Source organism: Carcharodon carcharias, chromosome 13, assembly GCF_017639515.1.
Source record: "Carcharodon carcharias isolate sCarCar2 chromosome 13, sCarCar2.pri, whole genome shotgun sequence".
NCBI classification, from domain to species: Eukaryota; Metazoa; Chordata; class Chondrichthyes; order Lamniformes; family Lamnidae; genus Carcharodon; species Carcharodon carcharias.
The window spans coordinates 49,230,009-49,245,893 of record NC_054479.1 but is presented as its reverse complement, the minus strand read 5'-3'; the positions used below and the strand labels follow the sequence as shown (position 1 = coordinate 49,245,893).

General features: G+C 42.6%; 1 protein-coding gene across 1 annotated transcript in view; it reads left to right on the top strand.

The window, feature by feature from the left end:
- susd2 (sushi domain containing 2) overlaps positions 1 to 15,885 on the top strand; it is a 148,142-nt gene that overhangs the window by 64,787 nt on the left and 67,470 nt on the right. Inside the window, exons 10-13 of the mRNA XM_041203058.1 lie at positions 5,859 to 6,023; positions 6,625 to 6,873; positions 10,517 to 10,789; positions 12,960 to 13,136. Of these exons, the coding sequence (XP_041058992.1) occupies positions 5,859 to 6,023; positions 6,625 to 6,873; positions 10,517 to 10,789; positions 12,960 to 13,136 (864 nt within the window). The remainder of the gene's footprint in view (positions 1 to 5,858; positions 6,024 to 6,624; positions 6,874 to 10,516; positions 10,790 to 12,959; positions 13,137 to 15,885) is intronic.

The window sequence follows — 15,885 nt, the reverse complement described above, 5'->3', positions numbered from 1 at the left end:
ATAACCAAGTGTAAATGTTTCACCTTTTCCTGTTGCTTTTAGATGTTCAGTTTAGACACCTGTTGAGATAGCAATTCTGAAGTCTATTTGTTTACTCGGAGTTTTATGGGGTCTTGGCTGCAATCCAACTAACTAATTCTTTTACAAGAGCTTCACGTTATTTATAAAATTCCTTTAAAGATTGTGTTTGTTTACTCGGAATTTTATGCGCTATTCAACATCTTCCAACTGTTATAATAAAGCTTGTAAGTTCTATTCATAAAGTGGATTATGGGTGATGGGGATTCAGGGAGGTGAGGGGCATGGGAGGATGAGGGTGTGCGTGGATCTAAGGTTCAGGGATCAGGGTTTGTGGGGATTCGGTATTGAGGGGATTGGGTGAGGGAGGGGTTTAAAGTGGTTAGAAGGTTCATCTGTATAGAGGTGAGTCACAGGTTGCCTCAGAAGCACAAGGCCAAGACCTTTTGGGAATGGAAATAGGCCTTTTAACCTGTTCAAGGTAACAGGGCCTTGGATCCTTGGAAGATTCCACCTGCCGGCAGTCCGAAACAGAGATGGGATCATGATGGCAGGATTAGCCCTGCCTCCTGATTCCCATTCCCTGGCTTAACAATCTGGCCCTGGGGCTTTTTTCTCTAGCAAAGAGAAGGCAGACAGGCAACTTGATAGAGCACTTTAAAATTGTGAAGGGAGATTGTTTGGGTAGACATGGAGATGATGGGGTTTGAAATTGGGCTCAAAGCACCCATTTGTTTGGAGAGTACAAGGCCCCTTAGGGTTCCAAAAGTGCATCCACGGTGCATGCACACATTTCTGCCTTTTATACTGGACCACTTATTGACAGAGGTTAGTATCCATACATTTAATTCTTCCTGGAAGTATGCAATGTCGTGTTATTATAATGATATAATAACCTGGGCTTATTTACTATGCAAGATACAAGGCACCAATCATTCATAAGGGACTGGATAACTATGTTGTGGGTTCATTTATTAAGACCAGGCACATGAGAACAGTTATACATAGGTATAAAGCTTGAAGGCAACAGAGCTGTGTGTGTGTACTCTGCTCAAAGCAAAAGTAAAACTAAGGCTGGATCACACGACACATTTCCCTTCTAGCGATGTCATGCTGATATCCCTTAAAGGCATATTACAACACGCAGAGCAGGCAGATCATAACGTTATTGTGCAATGCTGATTTTGGAGCTCCACTCTCCAGGCCACAATCTCTAACAACAACAACTTGTTTTTTTTATAGCATCTTTAATGTAATAAACCATCCCAAGGCGTTTCACAGGAGCATTATAAAACAAAATATGACACCAAGCCACATAGGGAAGATATTAGGGCAGGTGGCTAAAAGCCTGACCAAAGAGGTAAGTAGGTTTTAAGGAACATTTTAAAAGAGGAAAGCGAGCTAGAGAGGCAGAGAGATTTAGGGAGGAAAGTCCAGAGCTTTGGGGCCAAGGCAACCAGCGGTGGAGCGATTAAAATTGGGATGGCCAAGAGGCCAGAATTAGAGGACTGCCGATTATCAGAGTGCTGTGGGGCTAGAGGAGTTTTCAGGGATGGGGAAGATCGAGACCATGGATGAATTTGAAAAGGAGGGTTGGGAATTTCAAAATCAAGACATTTCTCATTTATGAGTCAATGGCTGCTCCTGTAATTCTGTGCATTTTCGATGCTTTTCCAAACTTGTTAAAAGTTTCAGTAGGTCTCCAGGAAGTGGTCTGGTTGGTGCTGAAGTGTTTTTTGGTGACTTAAAGGCTTCTGCACAAACCAGTTGCTTCTAGACACAGGTGTCCCACTAGGATTTCCTCTTGGCATTGAGAGCAGGATAAACTGCCAGAAGGAGGAGGAACAGTGGGAAAGGGCTCTTAAAAGAAGACCATAATTGCAGAGGGTCTTTTGGGAGCAGATCTGTTAAAAACCAGATTTCAGGAGTACTCTGATACCGTGAAAGCCCCTTTGAGCACTGTTATTCGGAGCCATGGTGACAGCTATCTGAACTTTCACTCAGATATGGACACTAATGTTGGTGCAATGGTTGCTGAAACAAAAGCCATCAGACACTACATCATGTATCTTTTCACAGGTTTGATGGAGGTGACCACCTCATCTTGGAACAGGTGGCTGTAAGCTCTGCATAAATTAAGCCCTGTGCTAGGTGGGTGCCAGAGCGTCACCCTTAATGACTTCAGCCTTGACACTGGCGATGGCCTCAGGAGCAGCCTTTTCGATAATGGCCAGCATAATCTCCACCAGGGTGAGGAGATGCCTCTGTGCCTCTCCCCCTCTAGTCCATTTCTAATGCTTCAGTTGTGTGCCACCTTCTCATGCAAGAGAGAGGGAAATGTGTCAGTAAGAGTTGTGCAATCTGTTTGAGTGATGTGGCTGTCGTGGTTGGCAGTGTGTGAAAGCTGTAAGATGTGGATGTGAAGCTTGCAAAAGTGCTTAGTGTGTGAGGGTAAGGTGAAGCATAAGAATGTTAGGTGTGTATTGTAATATGCTTTTAAGGATTACAGCATGACATCACTTAAAGGGATGTATGTTATGCGATCCAGTTTTAGTTTCACTTTTGTTTTTCAGCATAGTACACACCCTGCAGTTCTGACGTCTTCAAGCTTTCTATCCATGTATATATGTTCTCATGTGCCTGGTCTTAATAAATGAATCTACAATGTGTTTACCCAATCCCTTATGAGTGATTGGTGCCTTTATATTGTTATAAAAACACGACAGTATGAATCCAGATTGATTGATTGAGCAGTGGTGGAGGGTAATTATGGAGTTGGTAGGATATGGCATTTAAAGATGCATTCACTGACCTTGACCACTCATGTGAAATCACCAAACTACCAATGCTGCACCCAGGTCCTTGGGGCTGCATTTCTGCCAATAACCTCAAGGCTATCGGGTCCTTCTACCTTCTCATTGAGTATCTGGAGAGACTCCCAAACTTCTGAGAATAGAGGATAGCTCTCTTCATTTCCATCTTCCCTATCAAGACTCCAGTGTAGCTGTTAAAAACCTGGCTGCCCATTCTCTCCCATGGTCTGCCATTCTTCATTCTTTCCAAGGTCAGATGTAGCTGCAAAACAGCTCCAGGCAATGGCTGCAGCCACAGTGTACCTCTCCTGTTGGCGGTGGTGGCTAACTTTAAGTAGTGCCAAGTTAGTGATGATATTGGACCCCCTGCTGCTGGATGCAGTTTGTGTGCTGCCTGTATTCCACTGAATGGACTATGGGTTAATCATGTAATGTAGTCCCTGCACCCCTTTTGGGAGCTATCCACATTAGCCCCCCACCCCACCTCAAACACTGCACCAGTTCTACTTGTGGTGGAGTCCAAAACTGAATAGAAAATAGTGACTAATACATTCAAAAAGGAATTCAGCAGAAACTTCTTTACTCAGGGAATGTCAGAATGTGGATCTTTCTACTGACATTACATCAGTGACAACATTTCAAAAGTACCTCATTGGCTGTAAAACGATTTGAGATGTCCGTTGGTCATGAAAAGCACTATGTAAGTGCCAATTATTTTCTTTTCATACATTGAGTGGCTGAGGCAAATAATATGGATGAATTTAAGAGGTAGCTAGTTAAGCAAATGACAGAGAAAGTATTGGAAGTGTTTGATATTAGGGTGAGATGAAGTAAAATAAGAGGAGGTTTGTGTGTAGTATAATCACTGCCCTAGTGCTGTTGGGTAGAAGAGCCTACTTCAGTACCATAATACAATGTAATACCCTCTGTAATAACTCAATGGACTTAAATTCTTAATTTATATATCCTCTCCTCCATTCCTGCCTCAGCTTATTTGCTGCCTTTATATTTGACTATTCCAATGCTCTCCAGGCAGGCGTCTCATCCTCCACCCTTTGCTCACTGGCCAAACATTGAGTCTTGGTCCAGCAACACCTCAGTTTCAAAATTGTCAACCATGTGATCAAATCCCTCCATGGCCACACACCTCTCTATCTCTGCAACCAACTACCATCCAACAGTAGACCAAGAACTCTTCCATCCTCCAACTCTGGCCTCTAGTTATCCCACCATTGGTGGCTGTGCCTTTGGTTGTCTTAGCCCTGTTGTTCCCTTCCTCAACCTCTCTGCCTCTCCACCTCTTTCTCGTCCTTAAAAGCTACCACTGTGGCCTCTATCCTAATACCTCCTTAAGTGACTTGGGCTTTATATCATTATAAAATACGACAGTATGAATCTTATGATAAAATCAAAATATTGCAGATGCTGGAAATCTGAAATAAGGACAGAAAATGCTGGAAAAAAACTCAACAGGTTTGGCAGCATCTGTGATGCTGCACAGATGCTGCCAGACCTGCTGAGTTTTTCCAACATTTTCTGTTTTCATTACAGTGAGTCCTGATTGAGCAGTGGTGGAGGGTAATGATGGACTTGGTAGGATATGGCTTTTGAAGATACATTCACTGACCTTGACCACTCATGAGAAATCACCAAACTACCAATGCTGCACCCAGGTCCTTGGGGCTGCATTTCTGCCAATAACCTCAAGGCTATCTGGTCCCGCTGCCTTCTCGAGTGCCTGGAGAGACTCCCAAACTTCTGAGGATACAGGACAGCCCTCTTGCTTTCCATCTCCTCTACCAAGACCTCCAGTGCAGCTATCAAAAACCTGGCTGCCCACTCTCTCCCATGGTCTGCCATACCTCATTCTTTCCCAGGTCAGATGCAGTTACAAAAGAGCTCTATTTCTATCAATTACCATTCCTCTGGAGGGCCTTGGGATATTTTTATATGTTGCAGGTACTATAACAAGACATTGTTGTTGTGAGCACAGTCAGTGCCTTGTTTACTATAAAAGGTCAGCTCTGTTTAATAGTTTACAAAATTGCCCTTGTTGAGTGTACGGCAATGCTTTGGTATTCATTAAGTATTTACCATGTTGGATGTTTTTCAACTTAATATCCTGAGCTGCAATTTGATGATCCTAATTATAAGGAGAGACAGCTTGATCTGGGCTTCTCTTCTTTGGTACAACTCTGAAGACGTTTTTCAGTATTGCACCATCTAGTGATGTGAGTAGAAAATGCAGTATGGACAAAGTAAAACCCATTAATGTTGGATATATGAAATTGAAGCAGTGAATGTGCAACAGGTTTGGTAGGATTTGAACTAGTACAGGGACTTATCCTTGGTTCCCATGTCAGAATTCCTGCCTCAGCAAATACCACCAAAGGCAGATTTATTTTCATTGTTGTTTTGGCGATAATGCTGTGTGCAAATTGGCTTTGGCATTTTTCCACTTAAATAGTGGGTAATTAATTAATTAAAGCAGTGTAACAGTGAGTAATCATAACAGTTTAATAATGAGTAATTCTAGCTGTCTATATTTGAGAGTAATTCTAGCATTTTAAATCTGAGAGCAATTATAACAGTGTAACAGTGGGTAAGTATAGCAGTGTAACAGTGGGTAAGTATAGGAGTGTAACAGTGGGTAAGTATAGCAGTGTAACAGTGAGGAATTTTAACACTAAGTTGGCTTAATGATGTAAATTATGGAATTATAACAGATTAATTATGGAAAATTACAGTGGCTAATTATAGCATTATGGTGATGAAAATTTAGCACAACTGAGGTCAATAGTTATAGAAATTATAACATTGGGTAAATATGGGACTATAATAATAGACTGTATAACTGGACAGTCATAAACACTATAGCTATTGGCACAATCACAAGTCGGGTTGGACCTTGAATTCTACTACAAGTATGATAATAGACCTCTCTAAGATTTATTGATGCAATTTTTACACTGTTCAGAGTTATGTCAGAGCAATATTGATTGGCAATTAGTTTTACTGTTCTTACAGGAATAGATGCAAATGCAACTGGGTTCACTGCTGTTGCTATGCAGGAAGGTGACTCGGATGTTGTTGAAGTCCGTGTTTCAAACCATTTCAGTGCTGACAGCTTGGAGGTGCTGATCAACCATGGGATTGTTACTTTCAATGAACAGAACTGGATGGATCTTAAAGGTGAGTTTCCTGTTGAATTAGCGAGTATTCAGATGACCTGAATACACCCAACTCTTTCACAAGGTCCCCATAACTCTTATCTCATCAGCTGTGCTGCAGTTGGTAACACTCTCACCCTGGTTCAAGTCACACTCCAAGCACTTGGCCACTAAGATGTTGACACTTGAGTTGTACTGAGGGAGTGCTGCACTGTCGAAGCTGCCATATTTTTGGATGCAACGTTTGTCAAGACCCCATCTGCCCTCTCTGAGACGTAAAAGACCCCGTGGCCCTATTTTGAAGAAGACAATGTGAGTCCTGAAAGCACCCTGGCTAATATTTACTCCTCAAACAATATCACTAAATAGATCATCTGGTTGTTATCAATTGCTGTTTGTGGAACCTTGCTGTGCCCAAATTGGCAGCTAAGTTTCCTAAATTACAATGCGGGCTACACTCTAAATAGTCCTTAATAGGTTGTAAAGTTCTGAGAACATGAAAAATGCTAAATAAATGCAAGCTTCTTTTTCTTATTCTAATGAGCCATCTTTTCAGGCAAGTACACCACATGGCCATGCTGTGATATCAAGGAATACTTATTTGGCTGTTTGTCCTCTCCCAGGTGTTTTTGTGTATTCAGCCAACCCACAGAATGTTACTGCTATGTTTCCTTCTGGAGCTGGTGTGGAACTGCGGGTGAGGGGCACGATCTTGAGCATCACGGTTCTTTTGCCGGAGACATTTGTGAACCAGACGGAGGGTCTCTTTGGAGTGATGAATAACAACCCAGATGATGACTTCACCTTCAGAAATGGCTCAGTTCTATCTGCTGATGCCAGTCAGGAAATGCTCTACAAACTGGGTGGCAGCTGTGAGTAGAAGGCTTCCTGTGAAGTTTGCTCTCCCTTTTGAGCTAAATGTAGAAATACATTTTGCCGTATGGCATTTTAAATCAATCCAAATCCAGCTCTAATTTTGTGATGCCCAATTTAATAAACAAAACTAACATGACAAGACAATAGGCTTTTGCAATAGATTATTGAATGTGAACACAAATACTTCCCTGTATAATAGGTGTAGTGTTCAATTGATCTGTCCTTGATTATGTTACTCTGGTAACTGATCTAAGCTCTCTATGCTTGATTGGTTAAGCATGGGTGATGACTCAGAGCTAAAGTAAACTGAAGCTAGAGCTAGGATAAGCATGGGTGCAAACAATTTATGATTGCATTGATATTTTACAGCATTGTAAATAAACCTGTTGCACACTTAGAAACTAATGTCATCTCTGCATTGCTTCAAGGTAAATCAGATATATAAAATATACAGCAAATCAGCAAAACACAATTGGATTCTGCTCTTGTCTGCCAAAACTGCTCATTATTCCAGGGTCACCCTGATAAGTCCCAGTTTCTCTTCTCCAATACTAACTAAACCTCTCCCTTTTGCTCCCTCCATCTTTAATTTGAACAATAGATGCGAGGAGTTCATGCACTTGTCATTAAGATTGCGACCACCTGATCAGCTGACTGCTGCTTCCCTCCCTTGCTCTTGACTACAAATCCAAACTCCCTCTAGGATTTCCCTCTGCCCTAGCGCTGGATGCAGCTCTCGCTCTCTCCTTTTTCTCCTATCTCCCTCATTCCCTCTTCAAGCATCTTGTCCACGAAACCCACCTGCTGCTCCCTCGACTCTATTCTCACTGAACTGCTGACTCCCCAACTTCCCTTACTGGCTCTCGTGCTAGTTAATATTGTAAATGGCTCTCTCTCCTACACCCTCACTTTCAAAGCTGCCATCATCACCTGAAAACACAACTTTGGACTCCACACATATGCCAGGGGTACCCATCCTGTCTCTGATTTATCATGTTGCTTGTCCAACACCAGCCAAAATTTCATCTAATTAAATATTGGAAAGATTGGTGCCATTTGTCTGGATTCCATGGCCAGCACCAAAGTGACAGTGTTCACCACTGACATTGAACCTAACCACAGATCTACATACCGTGACCCTACAACAAGAGTTTGAGTTTGAAGGAGGGCAGATTCCCTCCTGGCATCGACCTCAGTGATGCCCAGTTGTGGGCATGGCTTCCAATCACTACACCATAAAATCTATAAGCCAGGCTGCTTCAGCGAAAAGGCACTGAAACATAAAATTAAATCAGAATTATTTGGCATGAATCATTTTACAAAATTAAATATTTAAACATATTTTAATAATTTTGATCAGAACTATTTTGATACAAACTTTGAAGACCTCTGAAATCATTATAAAAAGCAATTAAATAGCGAAACATTTAAAAAGGCTCATAAATCATGCTAAGAAGTCATAGATTTTACTTTTTAACAAGATTTATCAGACTTCAATGTAATTGGCATTTTAACAAGAATTTTCCAATCTTTCAAAGGCTTGCAGGTTGACATTTTACCAAAATTTATCTGATTTGTTTAAAAAGCCATTTGCGTTAAAACAATAAAAAAGTCTGATAAATCCTCCTAAAACATTTAAAATGTCATATTAATGTTCCTCCAGTTTTATTTCACTGAATCTGTTTTCACATTTAAAAGACCCTTTCCCACGCAGGCCTCCTCAGAGGTTTTCGTGAATTGAGAGGAGGCTCCTTAACGCCCGGAAATAACACAGTTCTAAGATTCTCGGGCTGAGTACGTCATTGTTAGTGGGCGATGTGCTGAACTTCATGCTTGCTCCCAACCTGCCTTTTAAATCTGCAGCTTGGTGGTAGATGTTGCGAGGCCCCTGGAGCAATATTGGTTGGCCCACTGCAACTTTCCAGATTTAAGTTACATGTTTGTTGGGCTGCGCCAATGTCTAACAACGGCGAATGCGGAGCATGGCACCATTACTGGCACCGCATAATCTGCCCCGCTGTCTTTGGCACCTGCCAAACATTCCATTCTCTACTCACTGATTCCAGCACAATGTCTACAGCCAGGATTTTCTGGCCCTGTCACATTGGGACCCTCCGTGGGAGATTCGGCAGCCCAGCCAAAAGCCCATTGACTTTCTGCGGGACCAAATGACCCTAGTGGTGGGCAGGGCCAGAAAATCCCATCCCATGTCTGATTCAACACTAAGCTAAACTTCTGACCTCATAGCCTTTCCATAAATCAAGACCACCCATTTCCATCTCTGCAATGTCATCTGTTCCTGGCAATTTGCCTCATCTATCCCTTTATTTTCCTCAGACTCAACTATTCCAATGCTCTTCTGGCCAAACTCCCATCTTACAACTTTTGTTCAAAGCTCTCCGTATCCTAACTTGCACTAAGCCACATTCAGCCATCACCCTTTTCAAGCTGATCTACATTGGCCCTTGGTCCAGTAGCACTGTAAAATTCTCCTCTCCGTGATCTTGTTCCTCTCTACCTCCCTTGCCTCCTACAACCCTCCAATATTTCTGCAAAAATTGGGTTGGACCATCCCTGACACTTGCCTAAAACAGGCATTAGACTCTTCACATATGCAAGGGAGGGGGTTCATGCCTGCTGTAGGCCTCCTTCCAGAAATTGGTTTTCGCAGAGCGGAGCAAGTGTCAATCCTGCTCTGTTCATGATTCTTCAGTGTCCACTGCAGCCTGAGCACTGGTTACCAACAAATGGTAACACAGTTGTGGAAGCAGGACTGCTTCCCTGACTCCACAATATCCTGATTGCCATTCCACCCACTTCCCTCATCTCCTGGGAGTTACCTTTGGACCACGGCCAATGAGGCAGGTGATCCAGAAAATAACCTTCAAATGAGCAACGCTCCCTGTGGGGATGCAACTGGTGCTGACAAGTTGTCTAATTTACTAACATGCTGCACAATTTTAGGCCAGGCTTGGGCCTCCCTGATTGGATGAAGTGTGCTGCCTCCACAGTGCTGGAATTTCTAATCCAATTCCTCTGCAATGCCCTTCTCTCTTAACTTAGTACTTATTACAATATTTCCTGCATAAATTTCAGCCTAATCTGAAATGACCACAGAAGTGAAGGGTCTAGTCTGGTTTCTGAACAGATCACAGAGCTTGAAAATGTAGAAGAGATGAAGTAAATCACAAGATAGGACCAGAGATAGGATTAAATCTTTGCCACCTCAGGGAATTAGTGATCATGCTTCATGTTCCAGAGCTTTAATGTGTAGTTACTATTACTTATTATTATTAGTCTTCTATTGAAAACACCTATTGCTCTAACCTTGGCTCAGATTTTCCCAGCAGTTTAGAAATGTGGAACACCTTCCCTCCCATCACTTCTGTTTTACAATGCACAGGCTTTTCAGACCCAATCCTATATTTGGTCCTATCTTGTGATTTACTTCATCTCTTCTACATTTTCAAGCTCTGTGATCTGTTCAGAAACCAGACTAGACCCTTCACTTCTCAGGTAGAAGCAGCTAATATTGTGTTCTGAATCTTCTGTATCAGTTCTGTAAATTTGTCACAGCACACTGTTCAGTGGTCTTTGATGGTGCACACTGGCTTAATTAATTTTATGTTTTCTTTTTAGGGGCGATTGAAAATAAAAGCTCTCTCTTCACTTATGACAGCCCATTCTTGCTGGACAATTATTTGCTTGCTCCCAAACATGACCCGGACTTCACTCCCATTTTCAATGTGTCGGAGGACTCTGGAGATCCACAGTGTGCTGAAATGTTGGCCGTGTGTCAAGGAAATAAGTTTTGCCAATTTGATATTCTTGTAACCAGGAGCATTCAGGTGGGAAAGGAAACAAAGTTCTCCTATGGAAGCTACGTTAAATTGATTGAAAACCTTGAGCCAGGTGAGATATGTAACTGCTGTTCTACCTGTTAACTCTCTATATAAAATGACATAGAAATCACAGCACAGAAACTCACCTTTCAGTCTAACTGAAACATGTCAATGTTTATGTTCCAAACAAGCTTCTTTCATCCTATTTTATCCAATCACATTAGCATCTCTTTCTATCCCTTTCTCTCTCATTTACTTTTCTAACTTCTCCTCAGGTGCTTCTATGCTATTGCCTCAACTACTCCATATTGTAGCATGTTCCACATTCTCTCCATTCCCTTGGTAAAGGGCTTTCTGCAGAATTCACTATTGGATTTATTAGTAACCATCTTATATTTATGACATCTAATTTTGGATTCCCCCATGGGTGAAACAATCTTCTTTATAGTTACCCTATCAAATCATTTCATAACTTTATTCTCATCCTTTTCATCTTCTATCTTTGTATTCCTAATGCATTGGGATTTTCAACCTGTGAACATAGAAGTGGGAATTGTGCACTTGATGGAGTGCGGTAAGCTATTAACTATGAGGACCACACAACTTTCTAACCTATTCTTTTGCCTTTTATGGATTGTATGGCTGTGTACCCCCAGTGAGTCTTGAGGGCAGCGGGGCTTGAATCTTTATGCCCTTTAATTTACATTTACGGAAACATGTTGCTCAGGAGAACTCCCTGATCATCATCACATAGCTCATGGTATTCCTTTAGATTCAGCTGAGCAGACAGATGGGGCACAGTTAAACACCTCATCTGAAAGACAGTACCTCCAATAATGCAGTAATTGCCGATAATGAAACATCAATCTGGATTATGAGCTCCCCTGCTAAACTGGGGCCTGAACCATGATCTGGTTAGAGAGAAGATTGGAGAGATGACTAGAAGACAGAGTTTAAGATTTTGAGTTTGAGGGGGCTTTTGTAATCGAGGAAAGAGGTAGAAATGTTGGGGAGACAATGCTAAAGTATACGTAAGAGGCAGCTGAAGGCTGTGACATCAACAGTTGAAGAGTGGAATAGGGCAATAGGCAGAAGAAATCAGGTAGAAGACTTTAGGGCATGAGCTGGGATGTGGGCTGTGCACGGGTTGCAAAGGGTTTGGTGGGGCTAGGCTGTGGAAATTAAATCAAGGATGGCGAACCAATGCAGGATGCTAAAGATAGAGATGGTGGACCTGCAGGACAAAGTGTGAGCATTGGATGGAGTTTATGTAAGGTGGGGCATGGCAGGCAGGTCAGGAGGTGTCAGACTTGGAAGTAACAAAAGCCTAGAAACCTACAGCAGATCATTTATCCATCATGGTTGTGCCAGACCTTTGAAAGAGCAATCCAAACAGTCCCATTTCCCTGCCCTTTCCCACACGGCACTGCAACTTCTCCCTCTTCAGACACATCACTTGGAAAGTTGTTACTTTTGAACACAATGGGTTTTGGGCAGCGGGGGTGAGGAGTGGCAAAATGATTTTGCTGTGATCTAAGTGAGTTTGGATTTGGTTTTGGATAGGACGTGGGGTTCAAAGCTCAACTTGGCATTAAACAGGACATTGAGGTTGCACTGTTTTGGGTTTAGCCAGGGAAGGCAGTTGGGAGTGGGATGGATGCAGAGCTTTTCGTGGGAACTGAATAGAAGGTTGTTGTTCAGTTGATGATGGTTCTGCTGATTGACAACTTGATGGCTAATGGTGGAGGTATGCTGGAGGAGGGTGTAGTGGTGGTCTGTGGGAATGCAGCAGGAAGATCAAGGAGGACACAAAAGGATCACGTGAATATGGTTGGTGGCTTTGACTAAGATGATTTTAGTGAAAAATAGGCTGCGCATCAGAATCACCAATATTCTTAATCCTGCCTGAGCTGGTGCTAGTCAATATGGGATCCCAGAGGAATATGTGATTTGTGTGTTTTGAATCAGTGTTCTAAAGGTTCAGATTTTTAAATACGGCTTCCGTTGCATTTTTCAGATCAATGCTCAGGAGGAAGGACTCATAAATCTTGGTTTCCTAAAGCTGTCAGTGTTAGATGAAAGGTTTGTTGCTGAGAATACTGTCAGACAAAGATTTCCCAACAAATAAAGGACACTTTGTGACAGACACGAGATTATAATCTTCTGAAGCTTCTTTGTGTTTCTGAATATTGGATTTCACATCAGTGACAATCCCTTTTGATTTTCTTTTCCTTCTTCAGTGACCTCCTGTGGGTTTCTGGAAGAGCCCAAGAATGGGAAAAAGAAAGGGAACTTCTACTTGGTTGGAGCATCTGTAAATTTTACTTGTAATCAGGGCCACATTCTTTCGGGATCGGCCATGCGTACCTGCCTGCCAACTGGCCAGTGGTCTGGGGAGCCCACCTTCTGTATATCTGGTAAGAGAGTTCCCTCATAAACAAGTCTATATACACACTCACACTGTTATATCCTTAATGAAAATAGAAAATGGTGGAAATACTCAGTAGGTCTGGTAGGATTTGTTGAAAGAAAGAGTTAATATTTCAAGACTCTGACCTTTCATCAGAAAAGAGTATTTCCAGCATTTTTCTTTTTTTATTTCAGATTTCCAGCATCTGCAGTATTTTGCTTTTGGGCTACCATTTCCTTCCTTGCACTCCTGAGTGCTGACTCGTGCTCCGGTGCACTTCCATGGCATCAGCTTCCCTTTCAGCATGTTGTCCAAGTTACCATTCATCATGTGAGCCTGGATGAATGACTACATGCTCAACTCCATCCTCAGTTGACACCCAGCTTTGAGCGTTGCTCACTGAGCACCAGGAATCCAATGTGATATTGACTCCTCTCTGAGATAGTGTGCCCAATCATAATGTCCCAATTACTCCCTTGATTGGCTAACTCAGCACAGGCCACAGATTGATCCTGAAGAACTGTACTATTATTCTGTACTTGTACAGAATACTCAGTACTTGTCATTAGGAACTAAGAGGACACCCCCTTTTATAAACCACCCATGGGTTTGCCTACTGAAAGACAATTGGAAATTTGAGCAGTTGTCCGAGCTATTAACAGAGCTGTCTGCTGGCTGGAAAGCGGGGATCTGGAATGGGACAAAGTTCTCACACAACAACTTCCAAGCTGATCTCTCTGTCAGTGAATTTGCACAGTGTTCAGTACTTTAAGTGGCACTGTATGGGAGAAGGCAAGTTTGGGAAACCAGCTACTAGGAGAGCCTTACTGGCAGAACTCAGTACGCCAGGGAGACATGCAGAGCCTAATTAGCAACACCCACTGTGATGTCAACAACCATAATTGCAGATCTGACAGCAACCGTGGAGAACTGGCTTCACAGGCTCTTGGTAAGCAGAGGGGCAGATACAGAGCTTCACCACCTGCTATAAGTGTATAAGTGGTTAATACACAATAGCCTTAGCAAAACCAGTGACCGTAACAACTAGCTTCCGACTCCAATCTACCTCCAGCTCCTTCCAAAAATGCTGCATTGCTGACCTGAAGTTTTTACCCCAGAAGGATCGCCAACGCCTCATCCTGGTTACTTGCAGAGGTGTGCATAGTTCAGAGCGATGTCTTTCAGCCAACATGTTAAGTCGAAGCCCTCCCTGTCAGATCAGGGAGATGCAAAAGATCCTGTTGTGCCATTTGAAGAATATCACTGTGCTGACCAACGTTCTTTCCTTTACCAGAGCAATAAAAGAAAAAACAGATTATCTGGTCATTCATTCCTTTGCCAATTGTGTAATCTTGCTGTGTAGAAATTGGCTGCCTATCCATACAGAGTTACCTAATCTCAATGCGGCAGCAGTGGCAGTACTGCAGCTGGAGTAGGGAGGGGACCCCCTTGTCTCAGAACAGTCAAATTTAAGTGATGGCTCTTCAAATGGGAAACATCTCAGGCTGTCCAGGTGACAAGATACTACTTTATACATATAGGTGGATTACAGATTTTTTTTAAAATTGCCTTCAGCATGTGAGATTCATGATGATTTTCTAAATCATTTTTACTTCTCCTTTCTACCCAGCAGACACAAACCCCACCTAATGGACACATTTAGAAATTACAATGCCATGGCCTCCTTTAAGATTCTAAAACTTATCTGGTGGAAACATGTTTTATTTATTGCAGCATATGATTGAACCTGTATTGGCAAGTCTCCAGAATATTATTAGAGCATTTCAAAGGTCCACATCTCATTGTAAAGCAGAATAAATTAGATTCCTTACCAGCATGGAGTAAGACAGCTATCATGAAAACAGCAGTGTTCCCGTATGTGCAGAGAGTGCAATAAAATCTCAAACACATTCAGCACATTGGCACTGAGAGTACTGAAGGTTGTATGGAAATTTTATCTTGATTTTGTTTGAGCTATGTTATTAAATTTTATTGTCCTGTTGGAATGCTGATTGAGGTAAATGTACCATGGGGGATGGGACTGAGCTGGAAAAACAACCAAGGACCTGGGGTTCATCAGTGATCTGCTGGGGTCGTGAGGGCAGAGGTGGGGGGTGGGGAGGGGGTCACGACAGTTGGTATCACTGCCTCTGGGGCTGGGGGTAGAAAGCTTACCCAGAGTTTAAGTTCATGATCACTCTGTGGTACTGCTTTCTGGCATGCATCTGTATGATCACTGGTTGAGGGCAACGTCTGGCACAAGGGTGATGACGCTCTGGTTGAACAGCCTGCCAGGCCTTTTTGTTCAAGCTCCTACATAAAGAATGGCCACTTGGGTAAATGACCAGCCACCATGACACCAAGATCACCATGTTCAAAAGAGGATAATGGAAACTCAGAAAGGGAGGAGAGGGGGATCTCTGCCCCCCACCAACCACCCCCCCCCACCTCACTCCCATGTTAGGAGAAACTCATTCATAGATCCCCACCCTCTTGACAGAACTTGCATTTATATAGCACCTTTCAACATCTCAGGACATCCCAAAGCGCTTTGCAGCTAATAAAGTACTTGTGAAGTGTGCTCATGGTTGGGGTGCCTCCCAGCAGTTAACTAGTTCACTGAAACGCACATTTCTGTCAATGTACACCTGGCTCATAACTTAGCCCAGCTATCAAACCATGTGAGGACAATATGCCCATGCAGGAGCTAGGCAGCCACAGGAAAGGAAGAAAGACTTGCATTTACATAGTGCCTT